The sequence below is a fragment of the Rhea pennata genome, chromosome Z, assembly GCF_028389875.1.
Source record: "Rhea pennata isolate bPtePen1 chromosome Z, bPtePen1.pri, whole genome shotgun sequence".
Classification (NCBI taxonomy): domain Eukaryota; kingdom Metazoa; phylum Chordata; class Aves; order Rheiformes; family Rheidae; genus Rhea; species Rhea pennata.
In genome coordinates, this window is record NC_084702.1 from 64,016,736 (window position 1) to 64,037,247 (window position 20,512).

The window sequence follows — 20,512 nt, forward strand, 5'->3', positions numbered from 1 at the left end:
TTGTATTGTTGCATTTCTATGCATTCATATCTACATAATCACATCTATTTATATGATTAAATAAGGAAATTCACATACCTTTTTCTGTGAGTAATATGCACTGAAGCCCACTTGTGACATTTCCATTTGGAATGTATCACCTTGATCTGTACCTGGTGTAACCATATTTGCATATGGTTAATCTTACAGAACTATACAGTAGATCCAGTTTTGCTGCCTTTAAGAGTAGCAATATGGGGACTATACGTAACTTGTCCTCTTCTCCAAATCTATCCTTTCTTCTTAAAATATTTCCAACATTTACAAAGAATGAAAATCTAATAGCTGAAAAATAGTAATACATTTTGCTAAAAGTCTCCTCCTTCCAAAAGAGGTAGATGATGATGGGAAAGATGGCTTGCAACAGCCATGCACGGTGCTTTCTGTCACTGTGGCTAATGTGTTTTCACATTCTCTAGAAAGCACTAACAATGCACTGGAGTTAACAAATTTAACAATTGCAAATTTACAATTTTTAAATGAAACTGCTTTATAAAAACGGAAAACGCTTTATAAAAACATTGAAAATACTATGAGGTGCAGGAAGATTTTCTATGCTAAACAGATGAGACTCAGGTAAAGAACCTAACAGGAATTTAGTAGGAGTGCTTAGCAAAACCCAGGAAGAAGGGGCTCAAATGAGCCACTTAATTTTATTAGTAGCATGGGCCTGGTTAAGAGTAAAAGCTGCTGAGAGAGGGGGAAGATTTCACCTTGGGCAGAGTAAGGCTGCACCACAAAAGCTTCTCAGGAAGGGCTGAAGACAGGTCACAAGTTTCCCAAGCAAGGTCTAAATTTGACTTTAAAAAGCTGGCTTTCAGGAGATGAAGGGCCTCTGACTCATCTCTTCAGCACCTTCATGCAAGTTGTACACTGACAACTCTAGGTGATGCTAGCAAAGGAGTCCGGCAAAAGCTACACAGATTGCATTACTGGAACTTTGCAATTTTTGGTTTCCTTTTTATTTTTACCTTTGCTTGGTGTTAACAAAAAAACACAGGTGAACCTAATAAGCAAAAAAGATACCTTTACTTCTCCAGTGATAATCGCTCTAAACATTTGAATGCATGAAGACAAACCTTCAGAGGATGCCTGAAACCCAGAACTTTATCGAAGTTTTCAGCAACTAGGGGCAATTCCCACCAACCAGCAGAAGCTGACTTGAAGCTCAACCTCATTAGCTGGGAGAATAACCCAGGGATGCCCACGAAAACCACAGCCCCTTTGGTAAGCAGCAAGCAGCCCAGTTTTAGGTACCCATGATCTTCACAGCAGTACACTAAGATGAAGCCAAATTAAATCCTCAGCTCCTCAGCTGGAAGAATCTGATCTGATTTTTCAGATACAAGGGGTATTTTACCTTCTATGCTAAAAATGCGCTCGCCAAGTGTTCCTGCTTCTTCTAGTAGAGCAGCCTCAGATGACACGTTAAAGAAATACTTGTCTGTTGGATGACTAGCAATTCCTTTGATTTCTTTAATTAAGTTTTTAGTATCAAGTTCATGTCTGATTAAGTATCCCAGAACCTTGGGGAAAAAAAGAGCAAAAAAGGAAGAAAAAAAGAAAACTACAGTGTTACTCCACTTCCTTTTTTTTCACCTAAGTATTCGATACTTAAAACCAATAAAAATGACTTTCATTCATGCTACCAAACTGCTTATCAGACTATATTCCTATACAACGGACCATTCAAATAGTAAAAGACAACTAGGGCAAAGGAGAAAACCCTGAAGTTGCTCAGGGTATATTAGTTCTCCTTTTTCAGCTAAATAGAACCAATATCGCACTAGTTCATACAGATGAATTTCACCTAGCTTCAGTCTCACCAGTGTAAACAGTACATGCATTATATACAGGTTATATACAGAACATACACATTCATGCATATACATCAAAATGATCTTTCCAAAATTGCAATAATATTCACATAAAATTATAGAATTACTTACAGCAATGCCAAATCTGGTTATATTGTCTTCATTGCATTTACTTATCACTGTTTGTAAGTTGGAGCCATCATGTGATTCACCATCTGTCACAACGACCATTACTTTTGTGGCTGTTGGGCGTCCCCCCGATTCAGGAGAGAAGGCATAACGTCTGTAATAAAACATTAGAAGCATCAGATGTAAATTTATAATGGAGGAAATTCTGCCTACATATTTAAATAAATATATTCATCACCGACTTAGAACAAACTGCATCCATAGTGATTTTTTATTTCTAAATTAAAAATCTTAAATAGTAATTTTTAATAGTGCTCCTGATAGTTTGTTCTCAAAGCACAGCTCAAAGAACTGTCAAAAATGTAAGGTAGGAAGTGGGGAAAAAAAACAAGTAGGGCTGGATATTTGATAGAAGTGTAAATTCCAGGAAAAACAATTTTTTTGTACAAATATTTCTGAATAAACAATTTTTGTCAGAACCAGCATCAATATTTTTGTGACACTAGTGTGGTCACTAACTTCAAATAAAAAGTGAGGTAGACTGAAAACAGGTCTCTATACTACCAAAAGAAGACTCTGTCCCTAAATAAGCCATTGATTCAGTCGGCATTTAGGCCAAGAATATAGTCCTTGACCCAACTGCAAAACAGCATCTTCCTAAAGACCAACAAACCTGACTTGTATATGTGTTCAGAGTTACGGTAGGTCATTTTAAGTTTTTCCTATATTTCATACTGCTAGTGCTGCATTGACACATTAGCACTGGACAAGAGATTTTTTTTTTCCCTATGGTCAACCCAGGCCTGACTTGCAAATAAAACATTATTGGTCACACCGAATCAGAGGATAAAGTTTGTTCCTTTCAATGGTTTAGCATCTTCCCTAGAAGACTGTCTGCAGTGTTTGGTGCACTGTCATGTTAAGGCCTTTGAGACAGTCCAAGCAACTCCCTCGGGTAGAATTTAACCCAATGAGGTATGCTTTTCAGCAAGCCTAGTTTATGCATCCCTACGCTGTTCTGCACTGGGCACTGTAAATGTATCTGGTGGATTCTGCCGGGTGCTGGGAACCTCCTCGGAGGCTCTCAGCACTTGCACTCCCAACAGGACAAAGGTCAGGAAACGAAATTCAGGACGTGCCCATCACCTTGCTGGGTAAGCTACAGCAGTAGCCCAGTAACAATCAATGTGTTTTACCTCGCGTAGTCAATGGCTTTGAAAGTGTTGGTCAAATCTCCTCCCTTCTGAGAGGTTCCCTCCATTGCTTTAACAACCGCATCCTTTGTTTTATACGCGTTCAAGTTGAACACTATGCGGGGATCATTACCGTATTGAATTAAACCCACCTATACAATAAAAGAAATCATGTTAGATTATCATTCCTTACTGTTGCACAGAATCATGATCTTAAAATATTCATCAGGCCAGAATAAAAGATTTACAGATGCACATGGGGTTATCATTTTCTTTTAACACATATAAAACCAATTAATATTAATACATGTTTGGAATTAAAGAAAGTTGAATACTCTTGCATATTATGTCATTTGTTGTGTGCTACAATATGTTAGTGCAAACTATCTGAAATAGTAGTCATTAAACATTTATTCCAGTTACTTCCAGAAACATTTATGGACTGGGAATAATACTGGGAGCTCTAGGAAAAAATGAGAAAATAGCAAAAACTCTACAAGCTGACAACACCTCATACTGATCTTTCCTAAGGAAATTCTAATGGCCAGTTACTTCGTAACACTGCAAAACCTGATGATTTTTAATACAGGTGAGTACTAAAGAAATACACTAAGATGTACACTTACTCTAAAAGAAAAAAGAGAAGAGGATGCTAAAGCTAGGGTTCAGAGAGCACCTAGGACAATGAGCAGCAAGCCTAGCTTTTAAGCATCTAGCTTCCAAAGTAGCCCAATGAGGAAGGCACCCTTGGGGAGAGAGATTTCCAGGAGCCTAGTCTTTGTTCCCAGAACTGTTTCTGGAAAACAGACAACTGCAAAGACAGAAAATTTTTTAAAACAGGAAATAAAATTGTCCATACCACTATCAAATTAAAAGGAAAAAAAGAACTCCTCAAAGTTCAGCTAGTAACCAAGCAGGAAAAATTCCTGTTCTAAAAAATGTAGGGCTTGAAAATTAAAAACCGTATGAAAATCTAACTAGAGAAACTGTTCTACTCTTAACACATCCTCACAGTTCACACTTTAATGATTCCTATATCTAATATATGAAGGAGCTCCGACTTCATTAGATACAACCTAGATTCCTTTTTCAGATGATCAGTGCTTTAAATCAAATTATTAATTGCTTTTGGAATACATTAGCTGTGAGATAGAAGCCCCAGTTCTGAAAGATTAGGTCTTGAGGCTGATACTAAAGTCAGGCTAAAGCATACTTGGTTTTCTTTAAAATTGCAGAATTTGCTAATAAAACCCAGAATTTGCTTTTTCTCCTTTTTTTCTTTGTCTTTTTCAAAGACGTCTTTGACTTACCTGGGTTTTGGTAGGGCCTATATCTAAGCCCTGAACAAACTTTTTCAAAAATGCACGCACTGCGTCCCAGGGATAAATGCTGTTTGACTCATCACAGACCACCACAACATCTATGACAGAGGAACACTCTAAAACAAAAACAAGAAGCACATATTAAATGTACTTTCAGTCTTAATTTACTTATAACTCTTGGGCTAAATCCGTAAGTGCATACTTGGACCTTATATAGGCCAACGCTTCAGAACAGGAAGGTTTTGCCAGAACGAAGACTCAGTAAAAGCATATGCAGATTTTCACTTTTGCTGCTCTAGTGCAATGCCTCTGAGTTCAGAGTGAGCCCAGGTTCATGTCAGCATCAGAGCAGAATCTATCAGTCTATTGGATTTTGCTTTTTGTATATACATGTTTAAAGAAAATCCCCAAGTAAGTGTCCCCGATGCAATGTATCTTGATTTTTTCTGATCTGTTTTTTTATTGAATCTGTTTTGCACATGTTGCCTTACTTTGAACAGCAGGAGAAAAGCTTCTTAGGATCTGGAAACTTGGACTGATTTCAGAACAGACTCCTGTTGCATAGTATTGGCTTCCACACTGCTGTGCCCACAAGGGACCGCAAGTCTTTAAAAATAACAACAAAAAGAAGCTATAAAAATAACAAATACTTATCTCACTGTATCCATATACAAAGACATAAATAGGACTATGAGAATATAAGATGGAACGAGCCTTCTTTGGTTATTTGTGCAAGTCCCTTGCTGTCACAGCGACAGTAGCAGGTAACCTGTTTCATACTTTGATTTCTCATAAAAAATATTCTCTACTCCTGATCATCCTTATGCCTCCTTCTGCAAACTATTTTCTCCAAACTACGCACAGCTACAACTTCTAGAGAGTGCGAATACGTTTGCAAAGAATCTGTTGCTGTAATTCACCTGCTTCACAAATTATTGGTTTAAAACTAGTTTTGGTATCTGCACTCTGCATGCATGTAGGAAAATAAGTACTTCCACTAACCAGGAGGTGGCATCATACCCACGAGCGAGCACATTTAGGTCTGAGCATGGAGAGGTAAGTTTTTATTGCTGTATGTCCAATCACTATGACCAACATAGGATCAAAACTTTGTGATCAATGCACACACACTCGGAAATATTCATCTGAGAAGCTCGATCCCAAGGGAAGTAAAATCTGTCAAAATATTTATAAGCTAGATTTCTTCATCTCTCAGCCTCACAGCATGCACAGTCCTATGCAACTGCAGGCTGCAGCTAGAAGTTCTGTCCCAGCCTCGTTTTCCCCTCATCCCCTCAGCCACAGGTTTCTCTGCCTCTTGGAAAAATAATTATGCTTCTCGCTGAAAATGCTCACTACCAAAAAAAAAAAAAAAAAAAAAAAAAAAAAAAAAAAAAAAAAGTTTTCCACTGGAACTACCATGTGGTTGCATGACAACTAGATCTCACAAAAGGAAATATGTGGTTGGGAAGGGGAAGAGAGAGCAGTGCTATCTCTTTACACAGTTAGATCACACAAAGCCCTACTGTGAAACCTCTCCTGAATTCAAATATCTAATATTAGAAGGACTTTTACAAAAAAATACCTAGGTGAAAAAGATAAATACTGAGACACTATTTTGTTACACGCTTATTTGAAGGATTTTTTTTTTTTAAGAAAAACATATTAAGTATTGATAGGTACTCAAGGAAAAAACACATAATCTCTGTCCTACAGCTCTAAAAGAAATGATAGCTTCATTACCAATCCTTTCTCGTTCACCTATCAAGTCAGGAGAGCCTGGAAAACAGAATATGCACCAACTCTATTTAGCAAGTGAAGAGAAAGTGAACACCATTCTTATCCTTTTCTCAAAAGTACTGAAAAAACAAATAATCAAAGGCAGAAGCAAATCGAAAATGAGCTGAATGTAGCATAGGTTTACCAGAGGCAGATCACATCAAACTATCCTAATACATTTGCCAGGATGTCATAATTTCTAGAAAAGGCAAAAGAAGTATATCTAAGTTATCTGATCTCCAAGTAAGTGCTCTACAGGGCACGTTGGAAATGATTTGTTTTACAGGAAAAAATGGATTTTTGAAGGATTAGGAAGTACACAAAGAAGAAATTATATTGGTAACTATGAAGCTGGAGGAAAGCTACTAGTTCTTTTTTTGTTATTTTTGGATCTCATTTGCCCATTTTTCCAGTTTTATCCTGTATTAACAGTAACTCAAATTTGTGATGTTAATGATCGCAGAGAAAGCAAATAGAAATATCCTAATAAGCTTTGCTGAATTTCATTAGGAAAAAAAAAAAGAAAGAAAATGTTCTACTTTTAGGATTGTTACATTCAGAAATTTAAGATTCATCAATAATAAGAACAGTTTAACTTGAAAATTGGCATATTAGACAGAGGCATAGGCCTGCCCTTAAGGACTGCTCTTAAGAATGATGGACATAACCTGGAAGCTCATATTGGGGAAAAGACTGAGAAGTAGGTGGACGGGCACTGGCTGATTACAGGGTGACCATCAGCAGGCAGCCAACATACAAAGCAAATATAGCCTGAGGATGTACACCAAGAAACACTTCCAGTTGAGACAGGGAAATATTAAGTCCACAGTGTAATGGCATGATTCTCATACGGAATACAGCATACATCTGGTCAGTTGTGTTCAAGAAAGGCAGACTTTAAAAAGTGTATTTTGGAGGAAAAACTCCAGGATTTCCTACCAAAACGCAGACTGAAGAAAATGATTGTATGTATTAAATACAGAAGCGAGATTTTACACCTTAGAGAGATGGGAGCTGAAGGAACAATACTGCCACAAGAAAAAACAGATAGGAACTTAGACTAGAGGGAAAAAAAAAAAAAGCTGTTAACTACAAGAGTGGAATTCTAAAAGAACTTTCTAACAGGACTAAAAAGGCCTCAGAAAAATGAAATGTGCACATGTAAATGACTGCTCTTTGCCTAGGATGCCTGTAAGAAACGATCATACTGAACCGAGCAGCTGGAACAGCAGGATCCAGGAGCTAACAGGCAGGTGCATCTGGCAGGTTACACTCAAACCGAACGGCCCGGACGCCTTGGAGAGCACAGGGGTGGAGAACGGCCTGGGGAGAGCGGCGGGAAGCTGGTCATGCCAAGAGCAGCGGCAGGACAGGGAAGCGGCACAGCAAGCAGGGGCCAAGAAGCCCCAGACGTAACGCGAAGAAGCTCTGGCAGCAGAAAGCTGCGACAGAGTCTTGGAACGAAGTCCTGGCTGAGGGGGACTTGCCATTGCAATCAAAGACCATCTCTACTATTGTCCAAGTCAAGGCACACCACGACACGGGACTTCCGACACTCTTCGTTGCTGCGTCACAGACAAGGACCAGTTTCTCCTTCGGTCAGAAAGGACGTAGCTCACCAAAGAAGTGGCTAACCAGTCAGGCCTTGGCACTCAGCTGTTTCTTGGTGTCTTTATGCTATTTACATAGGCAGTCAACACTGTATGGATCAGGAAAGCCTTTTTAACTGAGAGAAAATGTGAATTTTTCTGCATGAGATATTTTAAGTTACCCTTAACAGAACGTTTAAGTTAAGAGATCCATTAAACTTAATCTTACTGACTTCAGGAGAGCTGCTGGAAAGCCTGGAGCTAGACCTACTTTTCAGTAACTTCAGTAAACTAGGATATATGATAGCGAAGACAAATAGTTGAATACTTGCATGATTTCTAGCAAGATACAGTAGAAAAAATGCAACATTTAAAGCGAGCCAATAGAGGCCAGAGTCTCAGCGCTGCAGTTTACTGTTTCATTTAGTTACTGCACATGCCCACAATGCGCGCATTGTAAACTGGAACACACCTGCATCCCTAGAGTCTTCATGCTTACTTATCGTGTTTAACGGTGTAAAGGACAGACTGCATTGAACAGGCCTTAACTTCCTTTCAATCACGAGATCTCAGTTTTACAGGCTCCAAGGAAACTGCTTTGCACAATATACGCGTAGACAGCACATTCTCCTCCAGCTCTATGACCAAATAAACTGCACTGGCAAAGAAAAAGGCAATTTCATGGGGCTGGAAACTCTTGATGTCTCAGGAGAACAGTTACTAGGTGAGCACTCTACCAACTATAGTGTCCGAAGAGGAGGAGAGATCCTCCAGCGCCTTTTGAGAGCACAAGACCAGCTTACAGTTATTTCCATGATGGAAATATTCCTGTCTATGTTGTCTAACCTATATTACAGAATTTTTAATTATATGTTTCGGAGGTTTCCTCCATGGGATCTTTGGAAAAATGCAGAAGGAGACTATTCCTGATTTTGTAACCTAGGTAATGAGAGCTGGATGAAGTATTTTAAAATATGCAAAATATGCATTAATTTATGCTGCAAAAATAAAATATATTCAATTTGGACTTAAGTAAAAAGTGTGTAGAATTATAGTTCTTTAATTCTTCACAGGAATTTGTGTTTATGGAATACATCATTGACACGTACCAGAAATCCTCCTGTTTTTGAGTTTTGTATCAGAGTCAAGCCAAGGTTCATTTCTTCCTTTATCTCAGTCACATTTGGAATGGTTGTTAAAGCTAAAATAAAAAGAGATTAAATAATGACACAGTAGTAAATAAGAGGTACAAGCAATTTAATAGATTAGAATTTCTTTTCTAACTACTTTTTTTCTTCTCAGGATCTAAAACCCTTCTTCCAAATGCCTGTATAAAATTTTGTGAAAAAAGAAACCTAATCTGTGTAAAAAAATTGCTAAACATGAATGTTAATTCATGTTAATTCATAAATGTTAATTAAGTGTGGGAGAAAATGCCATTTAGAGTGCCTTCCCTCAAGAGTTAAAAGCAACAGAACGGAAAAGAAGATAATTTCTTCCTGTAAGGAGTTTTAGTTGGTTGAGTAGCTACGGTTGGGTGGCTACTGTTACAGTCCACAGGACATCAGATTCCTCTGATTCAGTATTAAGCTTTAGACAAAAATGTGAAAAGATCCGTGGATGACAGAAATGCTTTGCACCATAAATAAAGTTATAGAAGGCATCTCAACATACTGTATTAAGTTCAGGAAAAAAAAATAATTACTGTTCTCTGTCATTCTGTATTTTCACTGCATCGAAAAGTAAATCTCATTTGAAACTTAATCCATAAGCATAAGCACGCAGGGGCAGAAAAGGCTTCATATAATATATTGACTATGTAAATGCAATTCAGAATGAGTCTCAAAACGAGACTGCAATAAGAATCCTTAAGTATAATGTAATATATTATAAATATTACTACTGCCTACAGTGTTAATAATAGGGCTGATACAAATGACTACGAAAGAAGATGAGGGAACTGACAGCGGCAGAACAAAAAGCTTTTTCGGAAAGATATAGCAGGTAGTAGTAACGATAATGTAGTTCGAGAATAAGCTGATTCCAGAAATCAAATCCACCTTAGCAATGTGTGAAACAAACGGCAAAAAGACAAAAGAGTTCATGTGCATACCACATGGGTAGCTGTAAAAAATGATTACGTGCAATTTAAAACTCAAAAGATATAATCGACAAGGACAGCGAAGATCATTAGAAAGGGCCTTATAAAATACAGTGATATCCATATTACACTCTTCAAGGGGCCTAAGACCAACCAAGGAATGCTGATCTTGTCAGCAAAAGTGAAACTCTTCTGAATGCCAGTACAGCATTCACCCAGTCTCTGCTGACACCTGTTTTTGTTACTGGTCTTGCTACTTGCTGATTGTTCTTTTGACATATTGGCCTGGTACAAAAATGAGGAATAAAGTTGAACAACTATAGTGAGACATTACTCATTACAACTTACCCTGTAAATTCAATTTTTTGCATGTGGTTTTGGATGAACCAACAGGACATGCATAGATATCTCCAGTTCTATTAGCTGGATAGCCACTCCAGGGTGAACCAACCAACAACCTAAAATAACAGGAACTTCATTAGTTTTCTAATGACACTGGAAAAGACTATCAGCAATATTACAAAGCAAATTGAAGGTAATGGGTAAAGAGGCTTTGCAAAGATATAGCACCTAAGGAATTAAAGGGTTCTCGCCACAGCTGTCCAGAAGGTGAGCTTTACTTAGATGTTAATACACTGGATTTGGTACATAAGAGACAACTTTGGTACAGACTCCTCCGGGGATTAGACTGGTTCAAATATATGTACTATGGCTATTGTGATCTCAATGGCATCTCTGAGGTCAGAAGTGATACAGTAAAGGTATTAATATATACTAACACATGAAAAAATCAAATACATACATTGTGAATTGATAGACAACACTTTATTCTCCTGCCATGTAACAGTTAACTGATTCCTTTTAAGTTATTCTTTTAACTGATGAAAAGCATTTCCTACAGGATCTACTCAGCAATGGCAAAGCCCTACCTGACTTCAGCCCTACCACACCTTGAAAACACTAAGTCAGAAAGAAAATACTGCAGGTGCCTGCAGACTGCTGCATGAAGGATTTTTGATCTTGAAAAAGAACTTTAAGACTTAATGAAAATTTCTGCATATGCTACGAAGTGATTCACTTTGTATGAGTCATTCATTGGTCTGCCGTGAGGCTCTCACTCCAATATTCACTCCTCAAACACCTCTCTCAACCTCTAATCTCCAAAACTTTACAAAACATCTAATTCACCCTGGGGGAATACTGCTTAACTGCTTAACCTATGTTTCAGCATAACTCTCCGAGAGATTGAGACACTGGGCAGTTTAGGGCAGTGTAGGGCTGGAAGAGAAGGATAACTCTATGCAGTTGTACGGAGAGTGAAATGTGGGCAAAGCAAAGCACGACTAAGAACATGAGACCCCCAATAGACATGAAAAAAAATGCAGGGACTGTGCATATTTCCTCCAACAGCAATGTAGGACTTGTAGCAACAAAATCTCTGGTAGTAGACTGTAAAAGGACAAGCAATGGGACCTCAATACGGAACACGGAGTTTCATTAGAAAGACTGCCAAAAGCGCAGTTTGCCTCCCCTAAAACTAAGTAGTCAATGTTGCACATTGCACCATAATGACAACGTATTTTATAAAATGATTATGTTTCAACGTAATTGCTATATATCCCACTAAGTTTCCAAGGATCATCCAATTTCCTTGCTGCAATTTAAAATAAATAAAATTAGTTAGAATAAAATGGACTCAATAAAAATATATAGTTTTAGATGCACAAGCAAAAGTTTGAATCCCTTCCAGCTCTGCCCTACGGAAAATATTACCTGTATTTTTTTTAAGCTTATTTCATCTCAATTAAACACAAACTTAAGAGTATAAATAATATTATTCCATTTTACCAGTTCAGTTAGGAGAAAATTCACATTCTATTTTCCTTGTACATAAATATTTTAAAAATATCCACCTTCTTAATTATCTTGTTGTAAAATACTGATTACATAGGCAACAGGAGCAAGTTCTGTGCACTTTTAGCATCCTTAAACATGCAATTCAGGTTCATATAAATACCTCTCTATAAAAATAGTGTATGTTACAACTGCTGTGAGGATGCCTCTAATCTCCTAATTTTCTGCAGAATATAACCTTTTCTTCACAGTGGAAACCAGAACCAACATTGCTCAGGACCAAACAACCAGAGCTCATTCGAAACTCCTCCTCAGCCTACATGCCAGTAGACCATACAACCAACAAACATTTGCAATAAATGACACACAGTACTGCAGCCAGTGAAGTCGCTGACAGAAGGAAGACAAGGTGTTACAGTCTCTCCCCTTACTAAGTGCTACACAGTAACTGATATTAATAAAATGCTACCTAGGCTAATGGGGGAGAGAGAGGGGTAACCATTTTCATAGAAACAAAAAAAGAATCAAAAAGGAAAGAACAGCATACGGGTGTGTGTAACACTATAAAGCTATTCCACAGGTCAGTACTGAGACCAGTCTCTCACCAATGACCTGGATGAAGAGATAGCGTGCACCCATAGCAAGTTTTCTGACAATACAAAACTGAGAGTAGTGGCTGATACACCAGAGGGCTGTGCTGCCATTCAGAGATACCTGGACAGGCTGGAGAGCTGGGCGGAGAGGAACCTCATGAAGTTCAAGAAAGGCAAGCACAAAGTCCTGCACCTAGGGAGGAATAACCCTAGGCACCAGTATAGGCTGGGGGCTGAGCTGCTGGAGAGCAGCTCTGCAGAGAAGAACCTGGGAGTCTTGGCAGACAACAAAAGTTGTCTATAAGCCAACAACGTGCTCTTGTGGCCAAGAAGGCCAATGGTATCTTGGGGTGCATTAGAAAGAGTGTTGCCAGCAGGTCGAGGGAGGTGATCCTGCCCCTCTACTCAGCCCTGGGGAGGCCACACCTGAGTGCTGTGTCCAATATTGGGCTCCCCAGTACAAGAGACACATGGAGCTATTGGAGAGAGTCCAGCATAAGGCTACAAAGATGATCAGAGGGCTGGAGCACCTGCCCTGTGAGGAACGGCTGCGAGAGCTGGGCCTCTTCAGCCTGGGGAACAGAAGACTGAGGGGGGATCTTATCAATGTGTACAAGTACCTGAAGGGAGGGTGTCAAGGGGACGGGGACAAACTCTTTTCAGTTGCCCCATGTGACAGGACAAGAGGCAATGGGCAGAGACTGAAGCACAGGAAGTTCTGCCTGACTGTGAGGGGGAATTTCTTCCCTGTGAGAGTGACGGAGCACTGGCACAGGTTGCCCAGAGAGGTTGTGGAGTCTCCTTCTCTGGAGATATTCAACACCTGCCTAGAAATGACCCCATGCAACGTGTTCTAGGTGACCCTGCTTGAGCAGGGGGGTTGCTTATCTCCAGAGGCCCCTTCCAACCTCAACACTGCTGTGATTCTGTGATTGCACTTCACACATTTGTAAATATTTGTTTCTTTCCCCCCTGATTTCCCCAAAGGCAAATGTAATTCAGATTCCACATAGGAAGACAGTTACTATTTAAAAGAATGACCTTAAAGGATCTCGGAAATACCCCTACGTCACCCTACCTTGTCATGAAACTTGCTGTAATTGTCTGGCCTGTGCTGGAATCATTCTGCAGTGATGGGTTATCTTGAACTCTAAAGCACATTGTATAAACAGACAGAGTGAAAATACGAAGCAACAGGAAACTGTTCTGTGATGATCTCACTCCTCAAATAGCTGAGCCATAATAATCTTCTTGCCCACATTTGTACATTCAGTTAACAAAAGGTTGATGTAGGTTAAAGATTCCCAACTCCTACTTCCGCCGAGGGGACTGATGTGGCAGCCCTTCCCTCGGGCCCTCACCATGTCTGCCAGGGAATGGCTTTTGCTCTGCAGCAGCCAGGAACCAGAAAGCTTCCACCTCCTTCAGCTATGCCTACAGTAGGGCAACATACCCTGAAAAACTAACTTGAGAAAATGTCTTTAATTAATGTGATGTTAAAAGTGATTAGGTAGCTGGAGGCAGAGATGGGTTAGAAGTTTGTGGTTAATGCTCAAGTTTCAACTGAGAGGTTCCTGAGACAGGCCTATACATTAAAATGCAACCACAACCTTGATATAGGGAACTATGATGATAAGAATGTGTGAGAAATATAAAATTTTTCTCTCATGCCACCATAAAGAAGCCACCAGCTTCCTTGTTATCATGGCAGGACGGGCAGGATCCAGCAACCAGCTAGTGCTTTGAGCTCCTGCTGCCCCAGACCAAACTCTAACCTTGGATCTGGCCCAAATCTATTTGCAACTCCAGAAGTGGAGCTGGCACCAGAAAACTTGACACAAGCTGCTGTCTCCCCCTGCCACCAGCTTTTAGCCAAGGGCTGTGGCTCTTGAAGGACCCTTCCCACCACCATCAAAAAAAAACCGAAGGAAGAGTGCTTGAGCACTAGCTGTTCCAAAATCTAAGCCTAACTCCAAGCCTAACCTCTGTTATTGGCATAACCTAGAGACACACATCCTCCATAAAGTTAAAAAAAAGCAATTCTCTCTCTGTCAACATGAGTATTTGAGCTTAGTCCATGAGCTTTACACTGCTCAGCAGTAATCTGGGCTCTGACGCTCCTGCTTTCCCCATCCCAACTTCAATTCCAACCCAAACATCTATTATACCAGAAAACTATCACTCTTTACTCTTTTACATCGTCCACTTTTATAACTTAATATGCATAAATTTCATTTTTTCTAGCCCTAAAATTAGCTTTACTACTGTTGTATCATCCAAACAAAAAAACTAAATCAAACAAGATAAGCTCCTCTCATTGTAAATGCAAATCTAAATCTATGTCTACTGTGTCTTAGGCAAATTTAATTCTAGATTTTATTTTGCTTATACTGGAAATTATTATACTACCTTCCTCTTTATTGGAGTTCATTGGCTTCACTGTAGATTTGCAGGTTGCACAAGATCCACCAACATATAAAGCCTTTAAACCTGCCCAAATGCCAACCCTGTTCCCAATGCTATTACCATGCCATAAGTAAAAAAATAAAATAAAATAAAATAAAATAATTCTGTGTGGATTGGCATTTAACACTTAGAATTGAATATTACTACAATTTTAATTTGTAGAAATGATCAGAGCCTGTTTCCTTATTTGGCTTAAGAATTCCAGCCTGCCATCAATATTTGCAGGCAAAAAAAATTAGGAACCACGTTCTACTGCCAACCTTTCTGCACCTAGGAAATAATTTTATTATTCTTCCTGTATCCTGAACCATACTTCAGCTTAACACTAACCTTAATCTATATTATAAATCAGCATCTCCTATTTTTCTTTTGAAAATAGCATGAAACATTACAGTAGACAGTTATACAATGCAGCTCTGGGAATATATATGTGCATCTTTCTAAAGCATGGGAAATGAAGAAAGCAAAAGAGTATCTGTAGCACCCTGCTAGCTACAAAAATATCTCCTTACTTTACTGTGATTAAACAGGATGCACAAGAAGCAGAATGAATATACTGTGAAAGAATGCAAGATACGATTATTCAAACACTTGTTTTTAAACAAACTATATCATAAACACTATATTAATTAAGGGTCTTTTTTCAGGCATGGGTTAAGTGTTTATTTTTACAATACTTCATTATATCCTCATAGATCACCTTTACATAATACTATAGTGATTAGTACGTGGCATTGCTCAGATTTTATTAGTCAGCTCCTTAATCAGTCTCCAACACTGTATACAAAGCAGTGGAACTGCATGAAGTCAAATAAAGTTCAGCCGCAACGTCATACCACACAGGCTGCAGCACTGGCAGAGTAGAGTCCAGTGCGAATTATTTCTGGGAAATTACACCATGACAAAGCTAATAACTGGCAAAGTGTCCCATAGCAGAAAACAAAATTAGAATTCATGCTGAAGGGCTGAATTCTCAGCTGTTGTCAGAATATGTTTTATATTTTACGGTGTTAATTTTTCTATTTCTTCTTTTCATGTACTTAATGCCTTTTTTTTTTTTAAATAAAGGTGGCCAAGGAAATAGGAATATAAAATATAAAAGTAGAAAGTCCCTCTTGAATCATGTGATCCAGTTCCCTACAATTACAGGAAGGGACGAATAGATTCAAAGACCAGAAGAGTCTTCATTCTCATAAATGCTTCTCCTCGCACCCTAAAGCCCTTATTAACGAAAACCTAGGAGCTTTTGAACAGAAGGATAAAAATCTCAGAAGAGAAGGTGAGTTACAGCAAGAGAGGTTTGACTGACAAACTTAAACGGCATTGCAGAGAGAAGCTACCACTGCTTCTCAAAGCAGAAAAAGGCAAACTATTGGTCATGCAATTGAGGGAAACACAGCTGGGTAAGGAGCTGTGTTTGCCTGCAGCAGCGGTGCTGACACAGGAGCAGGAGGGATAATGATGGCAGCATACTGTTTAAAAAAAAAAAAAAAAAAAAAAAAGAAGAAGAAGTCGGCCAAAATGTACTACCTTCATTAAAATCAGAACGTTTTGAAAATTTATTGATTTCAAGAAAAGCTACTGTAGAAATAAGTCTTTGCGTCAAAACATTTTATTGGTAAAAAGACGCAACACACCAACTCAGGAGCAAAGCTGCTGCGCTTTGTTTGGTCAGTATCAAGCAGTTTGCAATGGTTTTTAAAGCTATTTAATAGAGCAATAACCATGTGATACACCAGTAATTGTAATGCTTGCTAAGGCGTCTTTACTGACGTGACATGAATTAAAACAGTATTTTAAAAGAGAAAAAAAAATCCATAAATTCTGAAACAAAATTCAAACCCTCCAAATCCTAAACACAGAGTGGCTGCAACTTGGTACCAAACAGTACATTAACAACAGACCCAGATTTTGTTTCTGCTGTGCACTGTATCTACAAACTGTCCTGAAAACAGCCTATAGGTAATACATAGGTAATATACAGATACGTAGGCAATCTTCAAAGAAAAAAAAAAACAGTTTAACAGCTATACAACTGTCTTCCTTATTTGCAGAGAGAGAAAAAAATAAACCAACCCAACCTCTGGAGAACACTAGCATTGCTGGTTTTGCAGAATATACTATCAGCTGCTGTTTTTGGCATATATATTCAAGACAAACCTGAAAGGATACAACCCACCTTTATAAAATATTGTGTTTTCAAGAGAAATGTCCATTTGGTTTCAATTTAAGGTTCCAATACAGGCGATCTCATCACAGGGAGACCCAGGGGTGTAAACTGAGTGATGCTTCTAGCGTGTCTAATTCCTTGTGCAGTGGCTTGCCTAAAGTTTCCTATTTGATGAGGATGTTTTTGTCACTCACAATCTTCCTCGACTCCATTAAAGAGCTCCAGTTTTGAAATTCCCACCAGGCACGGTCAGTGCCTGGAGTTTTGCTCCACTTGCAAGTTTGTACGTATCCGTATCGCACCGTGTGCCGCCAACGCCCACGGTGCAGAGCAGTGTCCAGCTCTCCGGGATCGTCTGGCTCCGCACCCCCAGAGCCCCCTTGCTGGTTTGCGTCGCAGCTCCCCCAGCACCCGCTGGCCCCCTTGCAGTCCCGAACTCCTGGTTTGAGTCTGCCCTCTCTGCTCCGAACTCATCTCACGCACAGTCCCAATTCTGCAAAAAATCTCCCGTCTTTCATCATTTTCTACAGCCCTTACAGCCTTGGACAGGTGCCTCCCATAAATACATTCAGCTAACGTAACATAACTAGATCTGTTGTCTTCTCTCCTTCCTGCTCTCCGAGAGAATACAGAAGGATTTTTACAGCTCCATTTAATATGGCACCCTGTGCTTTTACTAACAGAAGCAAGGTCAAAGAAACGTGCAGTCCACTTCAAGTAAGTGATGAAATTCCTAGCAAGTCTAAGATTCTGGGTAATCTCTCCCTCAAAGATAGCTGTCACCCCTGCAGCGTACGATGTGGTGAGCAGCTCCGCCGCGCCCGCAACGAGTTTTCAAGCACATCACACGCCCGCTGCACCAGGACGGTCTCTTCACAAAGGCATGCGGTAATAAACGTCCCCTTTGGACGGAAAGCAGTGTCAGAGCCTCATGCAAGGCCTCAATCTGTTTGCCTCCTTCCTACTTTAGCCAGGCCCACAAACGTTCCCACATGGACTGCAGGCTGCGCATTGCTTACAGTAAAAAGCAAACCTACTGAACAATTATTTTTTTAAATAAAACATACAAGAAAATGTCTTGTTTTAAGAGAAAAAAGTTAGCCTAGCAATGAAGAGAACAAGAGAGCACACTATGCTTTTAAGCATGTCTAATGATCTTTTTGTGAGAAAGACTGAAAAGAGCTTTTCTTTGCTGAAGAATCTGTAACAATTCACAGTTACTAGCAGAAGAGCTGACAGAATTCCCCAACTTTTGGAACTATGGTCAGGCACACTGAAATGAATGAACCAACGATGAGGAACTACCTATCTACAGAAAAGACTCCCAGATCCATAATATTCATACACCTAGAAGAAAGGACAGAAATTAATTCAGAGTTACTTTCTTTCTCTAACTCCAGCATATATTACAAAAATGCTTTCAATACCACTTTCTTGAATATCAGGACTATACAATAAGGAAATATAAAACAAAAATAGGCTGGGTGAGTCTTGAACCTAATGCTCCTGTTATAAGATTACAGAAAAATGTACAAGAAGAATAGAACACAGGACAATTCCCCCAAAATACCAGGTATGAACTGAAGCATTTAATTCACTTGAGGCAAACATTCTCGTTCTCCTTCAATAACTTTACACAGAAGTCACAAAAAAGAAAAAAAAAAAAAAAAAAAGAAGAAAAAAAAAAAAGGAGCTCTGAACTATGGGAGACTAAGCACATTATTAGAGTGGGCAGAAACACAGTGAGAAACTGCCATGCATCAGGCAAGGAGAAGGGGAAGTGCCTACCCAAAACAGGGAGAGAACGCCTCAAACTTCTAGTTCAGAGGACACAGCTGTGCTTTCCTCTTACTTTATCTCTTGGTTACTGTCCGTGCAAAAAGGGTAAAGCGAGTGAAGCAGTACGATCTAGGTAGTCTTACATTTATGTATACACAAAAGATCGCAATCATAAAGCTCTGTGCACAGCTGTGCATAAACATTTCAGCTAGCTCTATGTTTTCAAATGGACTTTTCCAAATTTTAAACCATTAAAGACGTTTTCATATGCATTTCCAAGGACTTCAGATTTTAGTATCTTACTTTTTACTCAGAAAAGTTTAGCTACTTACTACCTGTCCATCATCAATTAAACAAACATGCCAACTTGTGGCTGCCCTGGTTCTGATGTTGTTTCAGCCTAAGGAGAACAGTGCATCCAAAATGTTGTTTCAGCTTATAATAAATAATCTGTATAGCTTGTGCGACTTTCCACTATATACTTAAAACCACATATATATGAATAGCTACTTAGGGTAGTTAAGTACTGATGAAGTATTTATAGATGTGCCGTCCCTGCCATGACAGACATGTTTTCTACAAAATAGGCTTACACTAGATTAATACTTTTAAGTTTTTGCCAACCTTAATAGAGAAAATATTTTTATTAATTAGTCATCAAAACCAATGTTGTGACAACAGTGGATTTCGCATCAAATTTTACAGCTGAAGAAATGCAGCAGGGACAAGGCCCTTGCTCAGATTTTGTTACCATATGCACCCAAATACGTTGTCCCTCAAGAAGGGAACAACTAGTATATCAGAAACAAAGTTACATATATGTAAGTTCACGTAATTTTAATATTAATAATTAGAACTTCTCAGCTCCTCTGATTTTTTTTTTAACCTCAGCAATGTTAAAATGGACCAACATCCCAAATACATGTGTAACACATGCTATTGATTCAAGAATGACTGAAATCAGAGTTAAAATTCTACAAGATACTGTGAATCTTAGGAAACTAGTGTATTAGTAAGAAAGTAAAAGCTTAGCAGACCATACTCTTTAAAGGAAAAAAAACCCATCTGAATGTTCACATGCATACTTCTTCAGAATATTTTCACTTTGTTTTAATAAAGTCACTATTTACTATTAAAAATGTAACTTTTATATATATATATATATATATATATATATATATATATATATATATATACACAAAATGAATTAACAGGAACTCATTTAAATTAAATTTGAAATTATAAACATAAAGACAAGTTGCAATATTTTTTCTTAAGCTAACTGGACATATAACAAGGTATTCAAACTGCTTACCATTTGCCTTGTTCATTTAAAAACTGTTGCACTGCATATCCAAACTGCTCTCTTGATGGACCAGAAAATATTTTTGCTCCAAGAAGCCCAACGTTGTAGGCGTCACAACAATTATGAAGAATGCCTGTTAACAGAAAGATTAATGTTACCATAGAAGCAATTAAAGAAGAATTTTGATCCCATTGAAAAAAAAGCTCTTCATCTGTGCCAGCTCCCCCTAAAAAAAAAAAAAAAAAAAAGTAGCCTTTGACATGCACAATAAAAGCAGCCTTCCTCCTACCTATAAACAACAGTATTCATCTACTCATATGCAATGCCTGTCTAGCCCACTTCATAGGTGTTTTTCAGGCACAGATTAATGACTCA

At 38.7% G+C, this 20,512-nt stretch overlaps 1 protein-coding gene across 1 annotated transcript in view; it reads right to left on the reverse strand.

The window, feature by feature from the left end:
* ITGA2 (integrin subunit alpha 2) overlaps window positions 1-20,298 on the reverse strand; it is a 52,240-nt gene extending 31,942 nt beyond the window's left edge. The window contains exons 1-9 of the mRNA XM_062599059.1: window positions 20,147-20,298; window positions 10,318-10,427; window positions 8,978-9,069; window positions 4,992-5,106; window positions 4,489-4,616; window positions 3,182-3,330; window positions 1,989-2,139; window positions 1,400-1,565; window positions 79-152 (exon numbers count right to left, since the gene is read on the reverse strand). Coding sequence (XP_062455043.1) covers window positions 79-152; window positions 1,400-1,565; window positions 1,989-2,139; window positions 3,182-3,330; window positions 4,489-4,616; window positions 4,992-5,106; window positions 8,978-9,069; window positions 10,318-10,427; window positions 20,147-20,298 — 1,137 coding nt within the window. The remainder of the gene's footprint in view (window positions 1-78; window positions 153-1,399; window positions 1,566-1,988; window positions 2,140-3,181; window positions 3,331-4,488; window positions 4,617-4,991; window positions 5,107-8,977; window positions 9,070-10,317; window positions 10,428-20,146) is intronic.
* Window positions 20,299-20,512: the final 214 nt, after the last annotated feature.